The sequence below is a fragment of the Corvus moneduloides genome, chromosome 15, assembly GCF_009650955.1.
Source record: "Corvus moneduloides isolate bCorMon1 chromosome 15, bCorMon1.pri, whole genome shotgun sequence".
NCBI lineage: Eukaryota > Metazoa > Chordata > Aves > Passeriformes > Corvidae > Corvus > Corvus moneduloides.
Genome location: NC_045490.1, coordinates 16,701,602 through 16,722,325, shown reverse-complemented (window position 1 = coordinate 16,722,325; position 20,724 = coordinate 16,701,602). Strand labels below are relative to the sequence as shown.

Here is a 20,724-nt window from a genome sequence, read left to right as displayed (position 1 = left end):
CTCCCGGTGTCCCGGTGCCGGCCATGCTGCGGCTCGGGCCCATCGCCGCCGCCGCCCGCCGGCTACCGGCGGGGCCTTGCCCCGGGCCGCTGTGCCTCGCTGGGAGCCGGGGCAGCTTCGCCCGGTCCTGGCCGCCGGCCGGTGACCGCAGACCCCTATTCCGGCAGGTGCGGGCGGCGGCGGCGGGCGGCGAGCGGGTGCGGGTGCTGAAGACGCCCAAGGTAAGGGCGGGAAGCGGGGGCGGCGCCGGTGCTGTACCGCGTGTTCCCCCGCTCCCTCGCCGCTGACGGCCGCTCTCTGTCCCGGGCAGGGCACCCGCGACCACCCACCGGCGCAGACGGCGCTCCGTGACCGGCTCCTGAGCGCCGTGGTGTCGTGCTTCAAGCGGCACGGGGCGGCCGCCATCGACACCCCCGTGCTCGAGCTGCGGGTGAGGCGCGGCGGGAACTCTCTTCCCCCTTGGTGTGGGATGGGGACCCGCCCCAGGGGCTGTGGGTCCCCCTCTGCTCCCTCCTATGGGACTGGGGGGCACCCCCTTCCCCCGGGCCCTCAGGGCAGGTTTGGGGGCTCTCCCTGTGTGGGGCATGGCCAGGTGGACATTCACTCTTGGTTCTCCTTTTAGGGGGCACGGGGAGGTGGACTCAGGTCCGAGGGGGCTGGAGGGGGGATGTGTGTAATGCCCGGTTCGTGGGTCTCAGGGGACCCTTCACCCCAGAGCCCCCCGGGTCACCAGCCCCTTTGCCTCTCCCCAGGAGACGCTGATGGGGAAGTATGGGGAGGACACGAAGCTCATCTACGAGCTGCAGGACCAGGGAGGGGAGCTGCTGGCCCTGCGCTATGACCTCACCGTATCCTGTGCTCCCAAGGGGATGGTGGCACCCTGAGGGGATGGTAGCAGACCAAAGGAGTGGTCACGTCTGCCTTGAGGGATCCCTCTTGCCCTGGCCTGCCTGCAGGGTCCATTGGAGCGATGGCAGCCCCCTTGGCCATCCCATCTGGTCTGGCTGCCATTGTCCTGACCACACCATCCCCCAGCCAGGCCAGGACCCACAGCAAAGTCCCTTCATGCTGTGGACATGCACCAGTATGCTCCACTGTACTGGTTTTATCTCCTCCCAGTTACAGTCCCCACCACTGCTGTGGCCATCCCACCTTGCCAGAGCCACCTGGAAAGGTATTTGCTGCAGGTGTCTATCCCAGGCCTTCTCAACCTCCACATCTCTTTCCTTCAATGTTCATATGGCTGTGCCACGCGTTGAAGTCCCCCCGATCACACTGTGAGAGGGTGGAACGATGAGAGAGGGTCCTTGTGCGTGTGATGTTGTCATACTGTGGGTCTGAAGGAGGAAATGGAGCTGTCCCAGTGTTGAAGGAGCTCCGGTGGTTCACTGTACTCATCCTCAGCCAGGGGAAGGATCTCCCCAGAGGCCGTAGAGTTAGAGAATATTATGAGTTGGAAGGGTTCCACAAGAATCACCAAAGTCTAACTCATGACCCTGCACAGGACACCCCAAGAATGTCACCATGATTGTGAAAAAAAATTGGGAAGCGGCTGGCAAAGGGAAGGGGAGATGGGAGGCTTTGAGGCTCAGCTTCTACAGTCTCCACGTTCCCATCCTTAACTCCTCGGGCCCAGGTGCCCTTTGCTCGCTATCTGGCGATGAACAAGGTCACCAACATGAAGCGCTACCACGTCGCCAAGGTGTACAGGAGGGACAACCCAGCCACAACCCGGGGCCGCTACCGCGAGTTCTACCAGTGCGTGAGTGTTGTGGTGGCCAGTGCTGCCACCAAGGCCACAAAGCCTGCAGGGTTTTCCCGGCTGGAGTGCTTCCAGCTGCTGCAGAGCAGCAGGGTGTGCCTGGCCAAAGCCCCTCAGCTCTGCCAGGAGCTCCCATCACTTCTTCTGTTCCCAGGACTTTGACATTGCCGGGCAGTTTGACCCGATGATTCCCGATGCTGAGTGCCTGAAGATCGTGCACGAGATCCTGAGTGACCTGCAGCTCGGGGACTTCATCATCAAGGTGAGATTGGGGGGGGGTCTCTGTGCCAGGGTGGGAAGCAGTGGTCATTGTCCTGTGGTTTTACACAGGAGTACCTGTGCCCGCTCTAAGGCCTGACCCAGAAGTTCATCCCACCTCTCTGCCTCTTCATGGTATATATGCAAAGGCTGGGCCTCAGCTTGGACATGCCTTGAGCTGGGAATACCAGGAGTTTTCCTGAGGCTGCAGTCAGCAGAGTTCTCTCCAGGACTAATGAGAGTCCCCTGCAAAATTCCAGCAGCTGACTAGATCCATAGAGTCACAGGATGGTTTTCATATCTGCACACCTTCTCTTCCCATGGAATTTGGGTGCTGGGGAAAAGGCACGAGGAAATGCCAACAGCTGCAGCTTCCCTCACACTGGGACAAAAGGAATGACATCAGGGGGTGCCTGCAAGGTAAGCGTGCCTCTCCCTCCCCCAGGTCAACGACCGTCGGATTTTGAATGGTGTGTTTGCTGTCTGTGGTGTTCCAGAGAGCAAGTTCATACCTGCCTGCTCCACCGTGGACAAGCTGGACAAGGTCAGCACTGGGCTCGTGGGAAGACACTTCTGGTCTTGGGGTGGATGTCTTAGGCTGGGCAGTGTTGTGGCTGTTCCTGTTGCAAAGTGTTTCACAGGAGCTAAGATGGTGTTGTGTAAAGGGTTTGAGGAGTTCTTGGGCCTGGTTAAGAATAAAGCCTGGTGATCTGTTAAAAATTCCTGTGAGAGACAGAGGCATGATTAGTGAGATTGCTGACTGTTGTTCCACACAAGTTGTGCACGTGTGGGCTGATGGAGGCAGTGGGTGGGGAGAACGTCCTGCAGCGATGGATGCCCTTCTCTCCCCTCCCAGGTGCCATGGGAAGAAGTGAGGAGTGAGATGGTGGGAGAGAAGGGGCTCTCTCCCGAGGCTGCGGATCGCATCGGGGAGTATGTCCAGCTCCATGGTGAGCACCACGGGCTCGTGCCCTTGGCCTTGTTCTGGGCTGGGGATGGAAGGTGCAGGGCACACGCCCGGCTGGCCGGGGCTGCCCCGGCGGGTGCTGCTGCCCTGACGCTCCTGAGGCATGGCTGGTCCCCACAGGTGGGCTGGACCTGATTGAGCGTCTTCTCCAGGACCCAAAGCTGTCCCAGAACAAGCTGGCCAAGGAGGGGCTGGGGGACATGAAGCTGCTCTTTGAGTACCTGACCTTGTTTGGCATCACAGAGAAGGTGAGGAGGTGTGGGGGCAGGAGGGGGTGCTGCCCTCGTGGGTCCCCGAGCACCCAGTGACGGGGCCTCCCTTGTGCCCTGCAGATCTCCTTTGACCTGAGCCTGGCACGGGGCCTGGACTATTACACGGGGGTGATCTTTGAGGCTGTGCTGCTGCATCAGGAGAACGAGCACGTGGAGGAGGCGGTCAGCGTTGGGAGCGTGGCCGGAGGCGGCCGCTATGACGGGCTGGTGGGGATGTTTGATCCCAAGGGCCGGAAGGTGCCCTGTGTGGGGGTCAGCATTGGGATCGAGCGGATCTTCTCCATCCTGGAACAGAGACTCGAGGTAGGTGATGCAGGCAGTGCATTGGGGAAGGCTCTAGGAAGCAAAATACTGTTTATTAGAAGTCTCCAGCTCCACAGTGCTCAAGGGGAAATAATTCTGGGGAAGAGGGTGGCTCCTCCCATGCCTAAATGTCCATGCACATAAGACAGAATCCTTTTCTGCAGCCCATCAGGATGCAGGCGTGGGGAGCTGAGGGCAGCATTCCCTAGGAGATGTCAAGGAAATGTTAGAGGCAGTCCTGGCTCTGAGCTTGTTCCCCAGTCACTTTGTTCTTGTGTCTTGCCTCTGAAGTTTTCTGTCCTGGGGATTCTGGGGCAATGAATTTGGTAACAGCTGTGAACTCACTCTAATAAACCCCAGGAAAGCTTCTGTGGAGATTCATCATTCTGTGTTTGGTTCCAAGCTTGTGATTCCTAGCAAGTGAAACTGAGGTTATGTGTTTATACCTGAAGAATCAAAGGAGACATTGGAAAGCTGTCCTGGTCCCATCCAGGAGGGTGGCTAGGGTCCCCTAGGAACAGCAGCACACAATTAAGTAGTGTGACACAATGCAGAATCTCTGGGGGGCTCATTAGTGGTGCCCAGGTTGTCACTGACTGAGTGAAGGTCTGGAGATAGATGAGGTGAGGTGTTGCAAGCTGCAGTTTATCACAGAGTCACTCCCATGAGCACCCCATGTCTGTCCCTCCAGGCTTCTGGGGAGAAACTTCGAACAACTGAGACACAAGTGCTGGTGGCTACACCACAGAAACACTTGCTTCCTGCCAGACTGAAGCTCATCTCCGAGCTGTGGGATGCAGGGATCAAGGTAAAGGAAGGACTTGGGCGTGGCAGTGTCACAGGTGAGGGAGGGAGAGCCTGAAGGGAGCTGTAGTACAGCAAGACCAACTCCATTAGTTGTGTGTCTCTCCAAGATCTCGGCCTGTCTGAGACCACAGAGTCATTTGGGTTGAAAAAGACCTCCAAGATCAAGTCCAACCTTCAGATCTAGGCAGGCAGAGAAGAACAGCCCAGAGCAGTAAAGGCAACTGATTGCTGCAGGGTTTGGTATTGGTACTTTACTGCAGTATTTGTCAGAATGAAGTTGGGATAGTGATTCACCCTTCCCACTCCCTCCTAGGCAGAGATGCTGTACAAGAAGGATCCTAAATTGCTGAAGCAGCTGCAATATTGTGAGGACACAGGGATCCCCCTTGCTGCCATTGTGGGAGAGCAGGAGCTGGCAGACAGAGTCGTCAAGCTGCGAGATGTTGCAACAAGAGAGCAGGTGAGAATGCCTTTTTACATCAGGTTTTAAAGTACTTCCAAACTCTGGAGATCACTGAAGTGCTCTGGGCTTTCCCTCAGCATTCCTTTGGGAGGCCGTAGTACAGATCTGTTGGGTGACTCCAGAAAACCAGTCACAAACTGCATTAGTATCTTCACTTAGTCCTTAAACTGTGCTCTTCTCTAATGCTGCTACCTCCCCCTCTCTGTTTGCTTTGTAGGTTGATATCCCCAGAGAAAAGCTTATTGATGAGATCCGGAGAAGGCTGGAGCCCTGAGGACTTCTCTGGCGGGAGCTGCTTGGCTGAACTGCTGTACAACTGGAACCCTCCTCCAGCACCCTTAGCCATTCGCTGCCCGCTGTGGTCTGGGTAACATCCACTAGCCTAAGGCCCATTGCCTCAGCTAAGGCAGTGAGAACAGAGGAGTAAGAGGGTTTTAAAAGCTATGGACGGTGCAGCCACCAGGTTAACCTTCTGGTTAGCTTCTCTGAAGGACGGGTCAAGTTTGTGTGTTCCTAGTACTGCAGTCCCTGTACCTGTACAGCCACTTCCATCACTGCAGGTGGTGGTGACACAGGCACAGATGGATGTGGTGCAGCTCAAGCAGCATCAGGCAGAACTCCAGATTTGGGAGGGCGAATCCGTGGTGTGTTGGGCACCTGCAAGCTCAGGACATGTGGCCAGAGGGGCAGTGGAAGGCCACCCCTGCCCCTATTTGGGTTGCGGGGACCGGTCCCAATCCGCAGCCGGGCGGGCGCGGAGCTGCGGGACTGCCCTGGAGGAAGCACCTGTCCCATCACCGAGGGCACAGCGAGCGGCTGGAGCAGCTGCGCAGGCAGGGGCGCGCGTGGAGAAATTGTATTTTTATATTAAAAAAAAAAAATACAACAAAACAACAATAAACCCAACCCGCACCCTCCGACCTCTATTTCCCCGCGGTGGCGGCGCTGCGCATGCGCGGCCCTCGTCCCGCGGCGGCGTGTGGGCGCGGCGGCGGCGCGGGAGCTGCGCATGCGCGGGCGCGGACCCGCCATGGCGGAGGAGGCGGCGGTGCGGGCCCAGGCGGACGCCGTGCGGCGGCTCAAGCAGGACAAGGCCGATCCTGACGAGGTGTGGAGTATTCCTGGGAATGGGGTGCTGGGGGGGCAGCAGTGTGACTGGGAGGGGCTGGGAATGAGAACTGGGGCGCCGGCGGTGTTGGGATGGGGGAAGAAGGGCTTGGGGGTACTGGGGACACCGGTGCTGGGCTGGGAGAGGGCTGCTGGGCGGTGGCGTTGCGTGCTGTGGAGAACTGGGAGTACTGGTGTAGAGGTTACTGGGCTAGGGCTGGCGGCACTGGGAAGAGGGGTGTCGGGAAGGATGGGAGTGCAGAGCTGGGAAGTGGGGGGGCTGAGGGTGCAGCGGGGACTCGTAGTGGGAACTGGCGATACTGGTGTTAGATTGAAGGGAAGGATGCTTGGGAGTGTTAGGATTGGGAGGAGGATGCTGGAAGCCGCTAGTGCTGAGGTGCATGTAGCAGGAGCTGGTGGTGCTGGGTATACGAATGGGGAGCTATCTGTGGATGGTGATGGGGTCGTGGGAGTCAGGAAATGGTGGGAGTGTTTGCGTTGCCGAGATAGGGGTGCTGGTATCAGAAGTGGGAAGTACTGGAGAGGAGCAGGGAATGTCCCTCTGGTTGCTGAGAAACTGGGAGTAGTGGGTGTATTGAGGTTGTGGAGTCCGGGTGCACTGGGAATGCTGAGGCTGAAGGTACTGTGGAAGGCTGTGGGTGGTCTTATCCCCAGCTCCCTCCTTGTTCCATCCCCAGATTGCAAAGGAAGTGGCGAAGCTGCTGGAGATGAAGGCACAGCTGGGGGAAGATGAGGGGAAACACAAGTTTGTGCTCAAGACCCCGAAGGTAACTCCACACAGCACACTCTCGTGCCCCTCTGCATGCATGTGCACCCAGCAACCCCCCACATCTGTGGGCAGAAGTCCAGCATGGCCACACCTGTCTTTGTTCACATTTCTGTTTCCCTTTCGCTTTTAGCAGCAAGGGGGAGAAGGGTGAAAACATCCCCTGACAGCATTCAAGCCTGATACCCACTACCTTAGAGACTTCTGGGTGCTTCTGTGATTTTCCAGCTACTGCTGGCGTGGTCAGGAAATTCCCTTTTAATCAAGCTTTACTGTAGCTGCCCAGTGTGAGAGGTCTCATATCTGCCCTTAGTCTGAGGGGCAGAGTAATCCCATTTACTGAGCAGGTCTGGCCAGCTGCTGGAATTTCTGTGTCCTCTTGTGGAAGGACCCTTCCTTCACAAGTAGTTTTTCAGTCTCCAGGCCCCTGAGAATAGTGTCCATAATGCAGTTTCTGCTGAAATACTTTGTAACCTGAATGTTTCAGCTAATCAGAGACCAGCTGCTTCTGTGCTGTGGAGACAGTTACAAATATGCTCACAAACAAACCAGGCTGTGGTGATGCCACTGACATTGGAAATCGTAGAAACATGGAATGGTTTGGGTTGGAAGGACCTTATAGCTCATCTCGTTCCACCTCTGCCATGGGCAGGGACACCTTCCACTATCCCAGGTTGCTCCAAGCCCTGTGCAGCCTGGCCTTGGACACTTCCAGGGATGGGGCAGCCCCAGCTTCTCTGGGCAACCCCACAGGGAAGAATTTATTCCCAATATTTAAATGTCTCCAAACTGTCAGCTTTGTCCATTTCCTTTATGATTTGTTTTGTTAAATGTAATTGTGGTGTGACAGCTGGAAAGTGGAAGGGTATTTCACTGCTTAAAAGTGTGGAGAAGGGGATTTTGCAGCCCTGTTGAGTGCCAGAGAAACACAACTGAGTTTCCAGCCCATCTCAGGCTTGTCAGTGGCAGCTGAAGGCCACCTGAGTGACCTGTGGGTGAAGGTGCCTCCTCCTGCCTAACTGCCAGGCCTTAGAAAGTGGAAGTTGGAGGTCTAGCTAATTGACAATGATTTATATCTTACTGAGAGCATTAAGGTGGTCATTGGAATAATTCAGTGATCCTTAACACCAAAGAAATGGGAAGGGAGCATGCCCCTGTGAATCGTAGACCGATGTTTCACTGGTGTTGCATTTTGAAAGATGATTTTTCTCTATGTTTGGAAATTGCAGAGCTGCTGGTTGTTCTACAGTTTCAGAGCATCTGTTCTCTGTTTCCACCTTTGGGGTGGCTCACTGGGCAGGGGTCTGGCCAGTAGGTCTGAATCAGAGCTGTGGACAGGTCCTGGCTGCACTGTCAGGCTTGAAAGCACTGAATCTGACTGCTGGATCTGTTCTAGGTCCTTTGTTTCCTGTACTGTGAAACTCCTGATTTAGGTTTTGCTCTGCAGGCCGTGGCAGACTCTGTCTCAGCTGTGTCCTGATGTTTTCCAATGTTTTTAGTGCTGCTTTTTACCAATATCTGGTGTCTGGACCTGGTCTCTCTGCCTTTGTTAGCAGTATGGCAGCTTCTTCATATTGCTTCTGGCATCTCTCTCACGGCATGCCTCTAACCCAAAGTGTCCTTTGCTCCTTTCCTTCCCTCCCTCCAGGGCACGCGGGACTACGGCCCCAAGCAAATGGCCATCCGTGAGAGGGCCTTCAACGCCATCATCTCGTGCTTCAAGCGCCACGGAGCCGAAGTCATCGACACGCCCGTGTTCGAGCTGAAGGTGGGTGAGGAACACAGCAGGTTGGCTGAGCTGCTGAGGATCCTGCAGTTGAAAGTGTTGAGGGTTGAGTTTCCTTCTTCCATTCCTAGGCATTCTCCCTTTCTCTCCTTGTTTTCTGTGTGCTCTAGGGCTGATCCCCTGTCACTGAAGATGCTGTTTGTTCGTGTGTTGTTTTGTTGTAGGAGACACTGACAGGGAAATACGGTGAAGACTCGAAGCTCATCTATGATCTAAAAGATCAGGGAGGAGAGCTGCTGTCCCTGCGCTATGACCTGACAGTATCCTGCCACAGCTGGTGCTGAGGGGCCTTGTCTGTCCTCCTTTTGGGGCAGTGCCATCCTGAGGGGGAGGGAGGACCCCAAACTGAGAGGGAGAGCATGAGCAGGCAGTGTGGTTCAGTGGGTGCAGAACCCTTGCTCAGTTATTTACTGTGCATTGCTTCTGTTTGGTGAAGGAATGCTTAGAATCATGGAATATCCTGAGTTGGAAGTGCCCCCAAGGATCATCGAGTCCAACTCCTGACCCTGCACAGGACACTCCAGCCATGTGCCTGAGAGCATTTTCCAAATGCTCCTTGAGCTCTGTCAGGCTTGGTGCCATGACCACTTCCTTGGGGAGCCTGTGCCAGTGCCCAAAAACCCTCTGGGGGAAGAACCTTTTCCTGATATCCAGCCTGACCCTCCCTGGACACAGCTTCATGCCCCGTGTGTGGAAGTAAAGAAGATTTGTACTGAGTGGGGTTTCTCCCAAGCAGGGTTCCCAGGCCAGGCTGCTGCAGTACACAGCCCATGTGAGACTGAGATCCAGCCTGAGCTGCTGCTGGAAGAAGCCTGAGGGGACACTTAAAGGCAGCACGTGTGGAGACCTTGGGGAGCTGTGATAAGTCCAGCTGTCTCTTAGCAGTCCTTTGCCCCATGGGTGCTGGGTGGGGAGACAGTGAGGATCCAGCACTGCCTGTGACTGATAATGGGGGGGGGGATGATCCCTTCTTGTTCCCATCCTTAACTCTCTGTCTCAGGTGCCCTTTGCTCGCTATCTGGCGATGAACAAGATCACCAACATCAAGCGCTATCACATTGCCAAGGTGTACAGGAGGGACAACCCAGCCATGACCAGGGGCCGCTACCGCGAGTTCTACCAGTGTGTGAGTTTGGCTGTGGGCAAGGAACTGCTGGGACAGGCTGTGGGCTGGCTGGGCAGCACCTGTGGACTCATAGCACTGTCAGAATACAGGATGGAACGCTGGGTTACGCTTCCCTGTGGCTTCAGAAAGCTCTGAAGGATCCACTAATCTTCTCCTTCGTGTGTCCTTATGAGTGTGAAAAACAACTGGAGAGTGGGAGGGTGGGCATGACAGCTGTGACACGGTGCTGGCGTGGTGTGGAACTTTGTCATCGAGCCCCCAGGTATCACCTCCTTTGCACTGTCTGGGAGGGCAGCTCCTTGCTCCGTCCCACAGTGCTTGCCAGATGGGTGGCTGGGAAGAATTTCCTTCTGATCCCAAATCTGGCTACAGTTCAGCTCTAGGTGTGTTAGCAGGACATACAAACCAGGCAAGGCAGTAGGATACTACTTCTGTTTCCTGTTTAGTCAATTTTAACTTCAACGGAAGGGAAAACCCAGAGGCCAAGTTGCAGAACAAGTAACAAAGTAATTTCCTTTGTTGCTCTCTCATGGTAGCCCGAAGGAACAGCTTTGCTCTGCTCTACTGACACAGTCCCCAGGGACTCATATTGCAAACAATTTCTTTTGTTTGAGAATATTCCTACTTCATTATACAACCCCTGGGAACACCTTCCAGATTTGGCTTGGTGATTCCCATTTTCAGATTACTTGGGGTCATTGCCTCCTGTCTGATCTGCTACTCCAAGATAGCACTCCTAGGATAGCTGGAAATGGTCTTCTAGTATCCAGGCTAAACTTACTTGTACGTGATGGTTTCCTTCCTCTCGTTTAAAGAGTTCAGCTCTTTAAACAGTAGCTGTCATCTCTTGATATGTATTCTTCTCCTTTCCCAGGTAAACATTTGGGAAATGTTTAGAGAAATCTTCCCCTCCTTAGACCATGTAAATCAAGCTCTGTTACCTTTGTTTATCTTCTTTCCTTGGGGATGTTTTCATTCTTTTCTCAGCCTTGCACCTTTTCCTTCAGCTTTTCTTCAATATTATTCACCAGCCCTTGTTTTTTTTTCAGTGAGATTTCATCTGTGCCATTTACAGCGATATCAGCACTTTACTGATTTCCTGTACACTTCCTGTACTTCCTCACCCAACTTTCCCAGGGATTGCATCAGCCCTTTTTGCACTCAGCTGATCAGGAATTACCTATGGGATCCCACCTCTTCCTTCCTCCAATGCCCCAGTTTATTTTGAGAGCTTGGTGAAGCCTTGTTCGAATATATCCACATAACGAAAATTATTCTTGTCCCAAAATCTCACAGAAGACTTTGCATCTGGGGATTCCTAAACAGGAGTTGAGGAAGGGCTCTCTTGTTGCTTCTGTGTTTTATTTCTCTCTGAACACTGATGTTGTTTCCAGTCATGGGCTACCAGCCTAATAAAGCATCTTGATGTTGGGCTTTGGTTCGTCTCTGTGCTAGTTCATCTGGTAATCTCTGGTGGGGACTACTCAGGCTTCCTGATTCCTTTTTCTGTCTTAGCAGTTGAAACTTTGGTTTTGCTTTTCCTGCCTTCCCTAATCATTAACTTGATCGGCATGTGTATTAAAAAAAGCATCCTAAGAATCAAGGTGAAACATTTGGCATTTAGGTCATAGCAGATGGGAAGTAGTTTTTTCCTCCCCTTTCTGGTTCCTTTGTTCTGTTTATTTACTGCTGCTCCTCCTTTTTGTTGTTTATCGAGGATCTCTGTTTCAGAGTGTCACACAGCAAGTGCTGGGTCAGGGGAGCAGCTCACAGTGTACAAACTCTTTGAAATGCAGTGGACGTGAGAGCACTGCTGCCTTCCGTGGTAGAGGTCCTAATCCACATCCTGTCCCTTCTGCATCCAGTCTGTAAGGGACAGTGCTCCCTCACATCCCAGTTCTGTTGGTTTTTGTATACAAACTGCTGTTACCAGCAGTTGAAGCTATTTTGCTGCAGCCATGCTGTGGTGCTGAGTTGCTCACTGCCTTTTCCTCTGCTCCCAGGACTTTGACATTGCCGGGCAGTTTGACCCGATGATTCCCGATGCTGAGTGCCTGAAGATCGTGCACGAGATCCTGAGTGACCTGCAGCTCGGGGACTTCATCATCAAGGTGAGATTGGGTGGGGTCTCTGTGCCAGGGTGGGAAGCAGTGGTCATTGTGCTGTGGTTCTACACAGGAGTACCTGTGCCCGCTCTGAGGCCTGACCCAGAAGTTCATCCCTCCTCTCTGCAAATGTGCTTCCTCTTGTGCTAAAGATTGGACCTCCACCTGGACTTGCTTTGAGTTGGGAATACCAGGAGTTTTCCTGAGGCTGCAGCTAACAGTGTTCTCTCCAGAACTAGACACAGTCCCTTGCAAAAATCCAGCAGCCAGCTAGAATAATAGAATGGTCTGGGTTGGAAGGGACCTTAAGTATAATCCGGTTCCATTACCCTGCCATGGGCAGGGACACCTTCCACTATCCCAGGTTGTGCCAAGCCCTGTCCAGCCTGGCCTTGAACACTTGCAGGAGTGGGGCAGTCACAGCTTCTCTGGACAACCTGTGCCAGGGCCTCAGCACCCCTATAATAAAGAATTTCTTCCTAATGCCTATGTAAGCAGGTGATTGTCATATTCACTGCCTGCAGTAAAACAGGCTTTGGTCCAGGATTCCTGGCCTTATCCCAGCTCCTGATGTCTCCTTAGCAGGGGCATCTGCTCAGTGTATGTGGTGTTGCCTGCAGAGTCCTGCCTTTCCACCCAGTCCTTTTTGGAGCTGAAGCATTTTCTAGAGCAAGAGCTATGCCCTACTGTAGGCTGAGCTTGCTGTTTGCTTCCAGACACCTCTGTTCCCTTGGAGCAGCAGCAAATGGTGCTCGATGTGTAGGTGAGGCAGGATGGGAAGGGTGCACAGGAGCAGGAGAGCAGTGGGTAGGAGTGCTGGATGCATGGGAGGGTGCTGGGATCTATGAGGGACCCGGAGCTGGGCCATTGCTGGGCACTGCAGGGAGGTGAGCACTGCAGGCTGGATGTTGTGTTCCTGTTGCAGCCCCATGGGGCAGCAGGCAGGTACTTCCCCTTGAACCTGTCTGGGGTGAGATGGAGGAACTGGGTGTTTGGGCAGTGGTGAAAGTGGTGCCTTTGAGGATGAACACACTCCTGCAGTGGGGAGCAACAGAGTAACCTGCCTGTGGTTATTCTTGTCTCCTACAAAGCACATTCTGGTTCATGTGGATGCTGGAGGATTCCAAATTCCTGTGCAGTTTCTTTGTTTCTGACTAATTGTAGATGTCCTCACTACCCGTGGAAATGTCGAATCCAGCTGAGCCTTTGGCCTCAATTATGTGCTCTTACAGAGCATAATTAAGCTACAGAATTCACTATACTATCATAACAAAAAAAATCCTCACCGAGGATTTAACATGATCAGATGTCCCTTTGCTCTTACGCTGAGAGTGTAGGGTAGTACTCTGAATTCATGTCCTTGGCTGTGGTCTGTTCCTGAGCTGTTTTCACATGTCCACATGAAAGGACTCATAGGCCCTGATGTTTTTTTTCTCTCTGTTGAGTGGAGGTGTCTGTGGCTCTAGAAGGAAATGTGATGGCTCTGCCCAGGCTTGGTAGATGTCAGCTGTGCGGTTTGATCTGCTCTGGGAAGCTCAGCTCCCCAAGAACGGGAAAGAGAAATTGCAAATAGCAAAAAAACCCCTTGGCAGACACCTCCTATATTCTCTTCCCTGCTTAAAACTACAGGGGGACAAAGCAGGACACTGCTGAAGCATCTGGTTGAGTTCATAATTCCTGATGTGCTGCTCTCTTTCCCCCAGGTCAACGACCGGCGCATCCTTGATGGGATGTTTGCAGTTTGTGGGGTCCCGGACAGCAAATTCCGAACCATCTGCTCCAGCGTGGACAAACTGGATAAGGTATGGGCTGGAGCCCCAGGCTGCAACTGCTGCTGCTGGAGTCTCAGTGAATGAACCATGGTCTGTGAGAATTGGCTGGAAAACGCTGATAAGCATCGAGTTGTTCCCACCTTTCCCTGGAGGGGATTCATGCAGGACACAGCATTCATGGAGGAAAAGTAGATCCTCTGTTTTTTTCTCCAGTATCCCATAAGGTCCTGATGAAAGGAAAGGTGGGAGGGGAAAACTGCTCTTCACATGGGAGGTTGAACATCCCAAACCTTCACCTGCTCAAGGTGCTGCTGCTTATGAACCAGGCTCATGAAAACGTGCACCAAACTAGGCTAGGGCATTGACAAGCCTTTTTGAATGCATCAGGTTTAGTCAGGTGGTGTGAGGAATTACAGTTGTGTCCTGGAATTATAGAACAGCCCAGATTGGAAGGGATCTTGAGAGATCATCCAGTCAAACCTTTATTAAAATTTCAGACTTCAGGTACCAGGCAAGTGTGACATAAGCATGAAGTCTCTGTGAGAGCAGAGGAGTAGAGCAGTGCAGTCACAAGTGACAGTGTGTACTAGTCTGTAAGGCAGTTTGCAGGGGACAGGGCAGAGCAAAATGGAAATCCACAAGTGAGCAGGCTGACACAGTCGTGTTGTCCAGGACCCTGTTGATAAATGCTGTCCTGCAGGGTGCTGCTGTTCTCTTTTGGTTGATGTGATGTTCAGCATCCCTGCTGAGGACGCAGAGCCTGCAGCCTGTGCATGTTGCTGGCCAGGCAGTTCCAGCATGATCCAGGTACGACTGGACAGCACATGCCTCTGGCTGTGTGTGGGACCCTCAGGAGATGGACACAGCAATAAGAAGTGAGGTGGATTGGAGGAGGTGTCTATATTTTCCCTGAAAATAGAGAAGAGGATTGGAAGTGATGAGTAAGAGATCCCTGCTCACTTCATCCACGCTCTGCTGACTTGTGCTGGTAGCGCAGGTGCTTGTATCAGTCATGCTGTGTGTAGCCATTGCTGTTTGTGTGGCGTAGCCAGGTTTGCTGTGACACAGAACAGCCCCTTCAGTGTGCAGCTGCCCCTTTAAGACATGAGGCAGGAAATCTCAGGTTTTGGGCTCAACAGGCTGCCTGCTTTGGAAGAGCACTGGCTGTTGTGAAGGTCTCCAAGGGATTCAGGCCATTTTGTAGCTTTTAGGGAGGAGGGAAAGGTGCCAGTTGTCCAGGGACAACTTTTTATTTGCAGCTGATTATCTTGGCTATAGGCCCTAGTCAGATAAAGATGCTGGAGATCAGACTCTTCAGTGTGTGTACAGCCCTCCTTTAGTAGCTAAGGAAAAGGAACCTTAACATGAAGTGCAATCTAAAGCTTCAGATTGCTTGGTTTGGGATCTGAAGTAGAATTTGGAGCTCAATTTCTGTGTGTTCAGATTCATGTGGAGGACACAATGTGCTTTGTGCTTCAAAGAGTGCTCCTAACCTTCATGTTAAACCCTGCTAAACACAGCAGCTTGTGTCTCATGTGGTCATGGTTCTTTGTTGAAAGGTGAGCTCTGTTTTCCTGTGAGGGCCTCATCAGATTGTCAAATGAAGTCAACTGGAGGAAGTCTCACTCACAGCCCTGCTAGCAGAGATCCATTGCAGAGGCATGACCGAAGTTTGGGGTTTGGGGCCGAGTATGCATGGAAAAGCAATGGGAAGGCAGCACTGGGCTTCTTTCTGATAGGATCATTTCCTTGTGATTTATCTCAGTGGAGCTGGATGTAATCAAAACTCAGGTTCTCTTTGACCCCTTGGTCATTGGGAACATGGCAGCATATTTTGCTTACACTGGGTTTTTTCCATTACCCAAGCAACACCTCACACCTTTCCAGGTGATTCCATGACCAGCAACACTTTCCTAAATGGTGTTTATGATTAAGTACCTAACCAGGGAAACCCCAGCAGCAAGATGGCTCAGATTATACAGTGCTGATACTCGATTCTGGCCAGAAATCAAACAAAAAGTATTTTTATAGGGTTGGGTTACAAACAGGCTGTACCAGAAATGGAGTTATGCACACGTGACTGTGCTCTGAGAGCTGCTACTTCTCCATGCACCTTCTAACCATGCTGACGGGATTCTGCCGTGCAGAGGAGAGCCCGTGTCCCTTGTGCAGTGGCTGATGCCCTTCTCTCCCCTCCCAGGTGCCATGGGAAGAAGTGAGGAGCGAGATGGTGGGAGAGAAGGGGCTCTCTCCCGAGGCTGCGGATCGCATCGGGGAGTATGTCCAGCTCCATGGTGAGCACCACGGGCTCGTGCCCTTGGCCTTGTTCTGGGCTGGGGATGGAAGGTGCAGGGCACACGCCCGGCTGGCTGGGGCTGCCCCGGCGGGTGCTGCTGCCCTGACGCTCCTGAGGCATGGCTGGTCCCCACAGGTGGGCTGGACCTGATTGAGCGTCTTCTCCAGGACCCAAAGCTGTCCCAGAACAAGCTGGCCAAGGAGGGGCTGGGGGACATGAAGCTGCTCTTTGAGTACCTGACCTTGTTTGGCATCACAGAGAAGGTGAGGAGGTGTGGGGGCAGGAGGGGGTGCTGCCCTCGTGGGTCCCCGAGCACCCAGTGACGGGGCCTCCCTTGTGCCCTGCAGATCTCCTTTGACCTGAGCCTGGCACGGGGCCTGGACTATTACACGGGGGTGATCTTTGAGGCTGTGCTGCTGCATCAGGAGAACGAGCACGTGGAGGAGGCGGTCAGCGTTGGGAGCGTGGCCGGAGGCGGCCGCTATGACGGGCTGGTGGGGATGTTTGATCCCAAGGGCCGGAAGGTGCCCTGTGTGGGGGTCAGCATTGGGATCGAGCGGATCTTCTCCATCCTGGAACAGAGACTCGAGGTAGGTGCCTTTGGTGCTCAGCTAAGCACCAAATTAATGGTTAATCCCCCACTCCAGCAGCTGCTGAAGAGAGTGGTCCTTGCCCCAGCATTTGGAGAAGCCAGCCAGGATATAAGCTCCAGTTCTCTCTGGCCTGGCAGAAGATATCTGGGGCTCCCACTGAAGACAAGACCCTTCTTTCCACAGCCCTCAGACACGGCTTCTGCAGCTGCAGCTGGAGGGGGCACTTTAATCCTCAGCAGTAGCAGGTACCCGGGGCAGGTACCTTAGTGTCCCCCACTGCGTTAGGCATCCATGTGAGCCCATGTCCTCGTTGGCAAGGCAGCATTGTTCTGCAAGGGAGGCAGCAGCCTCACACATCTATTTGTCCCACCTATGGCACTACAGAGACCAGACAGGGATCATATGTTCCAGGGCAGGAAGCGCAGTGCCTCTAGGGGTGTTTCCCAGATAGCTTTTTCCTCTTCCACCTCCTCAGAGTTGTACTGTTCTCCGTCCCAATCAATGGGTGTTAAATAGGTCTTTGTAAGCTCCCAAAATGTGGCCACATGTTCCCCTCCCCCAGAAGTCTGGTGTTGGTTCTCTCTTGCCAGCCAGACCCAGCTGGGATTTCTAAATAGAAACTGAATTCCTCCCTCACCACCTCCAGTCCTGGCCAGGTTCGTTCCTTTGCAGGTGACCTTTTAAAGGCTTCTCCCTTCAGCAAGGCAGCAGGAAAATGCCACATGGAGTATCCAGCATCTGCCACAGGGGCTGGTGGAGCATTCAGCTTGCTGCTGTTTAACCCATAGTTAGGAGCTCAGCTGTAGAGCAGACAGCTGCCCGTGTCTACCTTCTCCTGGGTGTGTTGCTCCTGAGCTGCTTGGAGCAGATATTTAGGAGGCCCTTGGGTGTGCAGAAACAGAGGGGAGGTTGTGTTAAGCACACATCATGGAACAACTGCAGAAAATGAGATTCTGCTCTAGGATGGGATCTGTGGGACTTCCCTGACTCTGAATTTATGCTGTTGATCCTTCTGAGCCCAATCCTCTTCACTGCTAGATTGATGGAGTTGGGTGGTCACCCATCCTGCCCATAGAATCTCAGGTGTATCAGTACGTCTGTGGCATCTTTTGAGTCTTGTCCCCTCTCTAGGCCTCTGAGGAAAAGATCAGGACAACAGAGACACAGGTGCTGGTGGCCTCTGCCCAAAAGAAGCTCCTTGAAGAGCGACTGAAGCTCATCTCTGAACTGTGGGATGGTGGAATCAAGGTATGACTGGGTGATGGCAAAGTCGAGAGCTGCCTGGTTCACTCTCTGTCTGGGAATGGACCAGATCTGGCTTTGCTTTGGGAAGGAGTTACAGGGAGCAGGTGGGGAGCAGACTGCCTTCCTGAATGGAGCATTCCTCTTCCCAGTGTCCCAAATTACGGGCTCTCCACGAAGGGCTGGGCAGCAGGACTTGGTTGGCCCTATAACTGCAAGGGCTGCTCTGTGCCTTACCTCAGGACAGATTCCCAAAGCAGGCAGCAGGGCCCTGGTCCCTGCCTGCTGCGGACAGACTGCCTCAGTGAGGGGAGGGGAGTGCCTGGGTGCTCTGCTAGGCTCCTGGCCATGTAGGGACACCCCAGGTGACATGGACTAGGGTTAATGGCCTGGTGATTCCCAGGATAAGCAGTGTCTTGTCAGCGCCTTTGAGCTGTGTTGTGTTATTACTCATTGGCATAATCCTTCCCATTTAGGTTGGAAAGAGCCCTTGACGCCATTGAGTCCAACCATTCACCCAGCGCTGCCAAGGCCACCACTAAGCCATGTCCCCAAGTGCCACATCCACGTGTCTGTTACATCCCTCTGGGGATGGTGACTCTGCTGCCACCTTGGGCAGCCTGTGCCAATGCCTGACTGGCATTTTGAGGAAGAAGTTTTCCCTAATATCCAACCTGAATCTTCCCTGGCTCAACTTGAGGCCATTTCCTCTTCTCCTGTCACTTGTTACTTGGGTTGAAGAGCCTGACCCCCACCTGGCTCCACCCTCCTGTCAAGGAGTTAGGGAGAGTGAGAAGGTTCTCTCTGAGCCTCCTTTTCTCCAGGCTGAGTCCTCCCAATTCACTCAGCCGCTCCTCATCAGACTTGTGCTCCAGACCTTTCCCCAGCTCTTCCCTTCTCTGGACATGCTCCAGCACCTCAGTGTCTTTCTTGCCCTCAGGGGCCCAGAACTGAACATGGGATTTGAGGTGTGGCCTCACCAGTGCCCAGCACAGAGGGACTGTCACTGCCCTGGTCCTGATGGACACACTGATGCTGGTACAAGCCAGGTGCCTTCTTGTCCACCTGCATACACCTGATCTTGTGTTCAGCCACTGTCAACCACCACCCCCAGGTCCTGTTCCATGAGGCACTTTTCAGGCTGTCTGCCCCCAGCATGGAGTGTTTCATGGGGCTTTGTGGCCCATGTGCTGGACCCAGCACTCGGCCTTGTTGGACCTGGTGCCCAGCCTTCTCCATGAGTCCATCCTCTCCCCACCACACAACCTCACGCTCACCAGACTGGCCCAGCAATGCCTGGTTGAAGGGGTCCAGTGAAACATCCCAGTTTGATGATGGTGTTGTGCTTTGGCTTTCTCCCAGGCAGAGATGCTGTACAAGAAGAACCCCAAGCTGCTGAATCAGCTGCAGTACTGTGAGGACACAGGCATCCCTCTTGTTGCCATCGTGGGTGAACAGGAGCTCAAAGATGGAGTTGTCAAGCTGCGCATCGTGGCAACCAGGGAGGAGGTATGGCCTGTGGCAGCTTGCCATGGTGGGGGTGGCTATGTGACCCTCCAGACCCAGTGGTCTTTCCAGCAACTTCTGTAACACACAATATTGCAGTTCCTTGCTCCATGCAGCTTCCTGGAGTAAGGAAATGCTGTTGTCTCAAGCTCTGGAGAGTTTCCTATTATGTAGCCTCCTTGCACTCCTCAGTTCAGGAGCCTGCAGCATGGAGGGGTGATTTAGTGGCCTGCATGGCTGCTCATGCTTTCAGTCCATGATATGGGACCGTCGGTGGAGGTCCTGGAGGTGTGCTCTTGCAATGAGTGAGACTGAACAGAACTTGGTTAGCCCTGAACTGCAGGGCTGCTTTGTGCCTATTATCTCAGGACACATTCCCAAAACAGGCAGCACTGGAATCAGTGCAGAGGTCACTGGCTAGATCACTGCATAGATCACCTTGATCAGTGGCTTTGGAACCAATAGGAAAGAGTGGGAAGAGAATCATTCTCACAACCATTGTGCAGGAGAGGGCTTACTGGGGTTGCTGGTGGGTACCTGCTCTTTCAGGTTCAGCTCTGTGGCTGCTGCAGCCCGCTTGATCCCTGTAGAGGGACTGGTGCCACCTTGGTGTGACCTCCTGAGACACAGGGCCACGGCTGTGGGGGCATGTCAAGCTGTTGGAGTTGTACTGAAGCAACTTTTTGCTCCCCCTGTGTAGATCAATGTTCGCAGGGAGAGCCTGGTGGAGGAGATCAGGATACGAACGAGTCAGTGTTAAACGCCTTCGGACGCAGCTACTCCTTTGCTGGATTCTGGCTGATGGATTCCCTTCCGTAAACACCTTCACCAGGCTGTGCAGCAGTGGGTGGGGTGTCGGGGTGACTTTGAAAGCTGTATTTATTCTTGTCTTATGCCCTTCCTTCCCTGGTGGGAGCCAAGAGGCTGCACTGAGTCTTGCGCCGTGCCCTGGCCCTTGAGAAGGCTGCTGGGAAGATGTTGTGGAAGTGGCTCTGGCAGATGCCGGCCGTATGTCTGCCGCAGCGACCCATGGAGCCCCATGCTGGCAGCAGATCCTGGGGGTTTGGCTGCAGCTTCTTGTTCCCATCACTTTGAATAACCATCCTAGCCCATCTCTCTGCTCTGGCTGCAGGGGAGTGACCTTATCCCCAGCAAAATGTAATGGCGCTGCTCCCAGAAACATAATAAATCTGTCTGTCCCCTGCTGTGCCTCCTGTCTCTGCTTGCTGCTCAGGGCAGGGATTTGCTCACCTGCCTCATTAAGCCAGAGCTGTTTTTTAAAGGTCATTGTAGATGTTTCTGCAGCTCTGATGTTTCCTGCTCCCTCTGGCTACTCCTGGCACTGCCAGCCCCTGTGACAGGTGTGGAGCTGAGCCCCCACAGCCCGGTGGAGCTCCATGAGCAGCGTCCCAATCACAGGTGTTACAGGTCCCCCAATCTCCTGTGGGTGGCTTGGGGTGCCCCCCAGGTCTCTTCCCTGCTGAGCCACACATTTTGCCTGATGTGCCCAAACCAGGTCAGTTTTTAAACCTGTGGCTCTCTAAACAAGAGTTAGACAGGGATAAAGAATAA

At 53.7% G+C, this 20,724-nt stretch overlaps 2 protein-coding genes across 4 annotated transcripts; both read left to right on the top strand.

Annotated features, from left to right (window-relative positions):
- The first annotated feature begins 8 nt into the window (after window positions 1-8).
- On the top strand, window positions 9-5,738 carry LOC116451344 (histidine--tRNA ligase, cytoplasmic-like). Of its 3 annotated transcripts, XM_032124660.1 has the most exons (12): window positions 9-221; window positions 311-430; window positions 753-848; window positions 1,637-1,762; window positions 1,917-2,024; window positions 2,466-2,564; window positions 2,877-2,970; window positions 3,108-3,235; window positions 3,320-3,562; window positions 4,254-4,370; window positions 4,683-4,829; window positions 5,050-5,738. In XM_032124660.1, exons 1-12 carry the CDS (start codon window positions 24-26, stop codon window positions 5,104-5,106), a joined length of 1,533 nt encoding a protein of 510 aa, XP_031980551.1. In that variant the 5' UTR covers window positions 9-23; the 3' UTR covers window positions 5,107-5,738. The 3 variants fall into 3 exon arrangements, with proteins under 3 accessions (XP_031980551.1, XP_031980552.1, XP_031980553.1); XM_032124661.1 differs by lacking the exon at window positions 753-848; XM_032124662.1 differs by lacking the exon at window positions 4,254-4,370.
- Window positions 5,739-5,831: 93 nt separating this feature from the next.
- LOC116451345 (histidine--tRNA ligase, cytoplasmic-like) lies at window positions 5,832-20,357 on the top strand. Its single transcript, XM_032124663.1, has 13 exons — window positions 5,832-5,940; window positions 6,638-6,727; window positions 8,375-8,494; window positions 8,677-8,772; window positions 9,513-9,638; window positions 11,642-11,749; window positions 13,447-13,545; window positions 15,716-15,809; window positions 15,947-16,074; window positions 16,159-16,401; window positions 17,536-17,652; window positions 19,009-19,155; window positions 19,853-20,357. The coding sequence occupies exons 1-13, from the start codon at window positions 5,842-5,844 to the stop codon at window positions 19,910-19,912; spliced, it is 1,527 nt and encodes a 508-aa protein (XP_031980554.1). The 5' UTR covers window positions 5,832-5,841; the 3' UTR covers window positions 19,913-20,357.
- The last annotated feature ends 367 nt before the right edge of the window (window positions 20,358-20,724 follow it).

What these genes read in the sequence shown, in the direction of transcription:
- LOC116451345 (XM_032124663.1), top strand. Translation starts at nt 5,842, where the DNA reads ATGCGCGGGCGCGGACCCGCCATGGCGGAGGAGGCGGCGGTGCGGGCC. An exon ending in TCCTGGAACAGAGACTCGAG is followed by an intron (nt 16,402 to 17,535) that starts GTAGGTGCCTTT and finishes TCCCCTCTCTAG; the next exon opens with GCCTCTGAGGAAAAGATCAG. An exon ending in TGTGGGATGGTGGAATCAAG is followed by an intron (nt 17,653 to 19,008) that starts GTATGACTGGGT and finishes GCTTTCTCCCAG; the next exon opens with GCAGAGATGCTGTACAAGAA.
- LOC116451344 (XM_032124660.1), top strand. Translation starts at nt 24, where the DNA reads ATGCTGCGGCTCGGGCCCATCGCCGCCGCCGCCCGCCGGCTACCGGCG. An exon ending in CCCCCGTGCTCGAGCTGCGG is followed by an intron (nt 431 to 752) that starts GTGAGGCGCGGC and finishes GCCTCTCCCCAG; the next exon opens with GAGACGCTGATGGGGAAGTA. An exon ending in TCCTGGAACAGAGACTCGAG is followed by an intron (nt 3,563 to 4,253) that starts GTAGGTGATGCA and finishes CTGTCCCTCCAG; the next exon opens with GCTTCTGGGGAGAAACTTCG.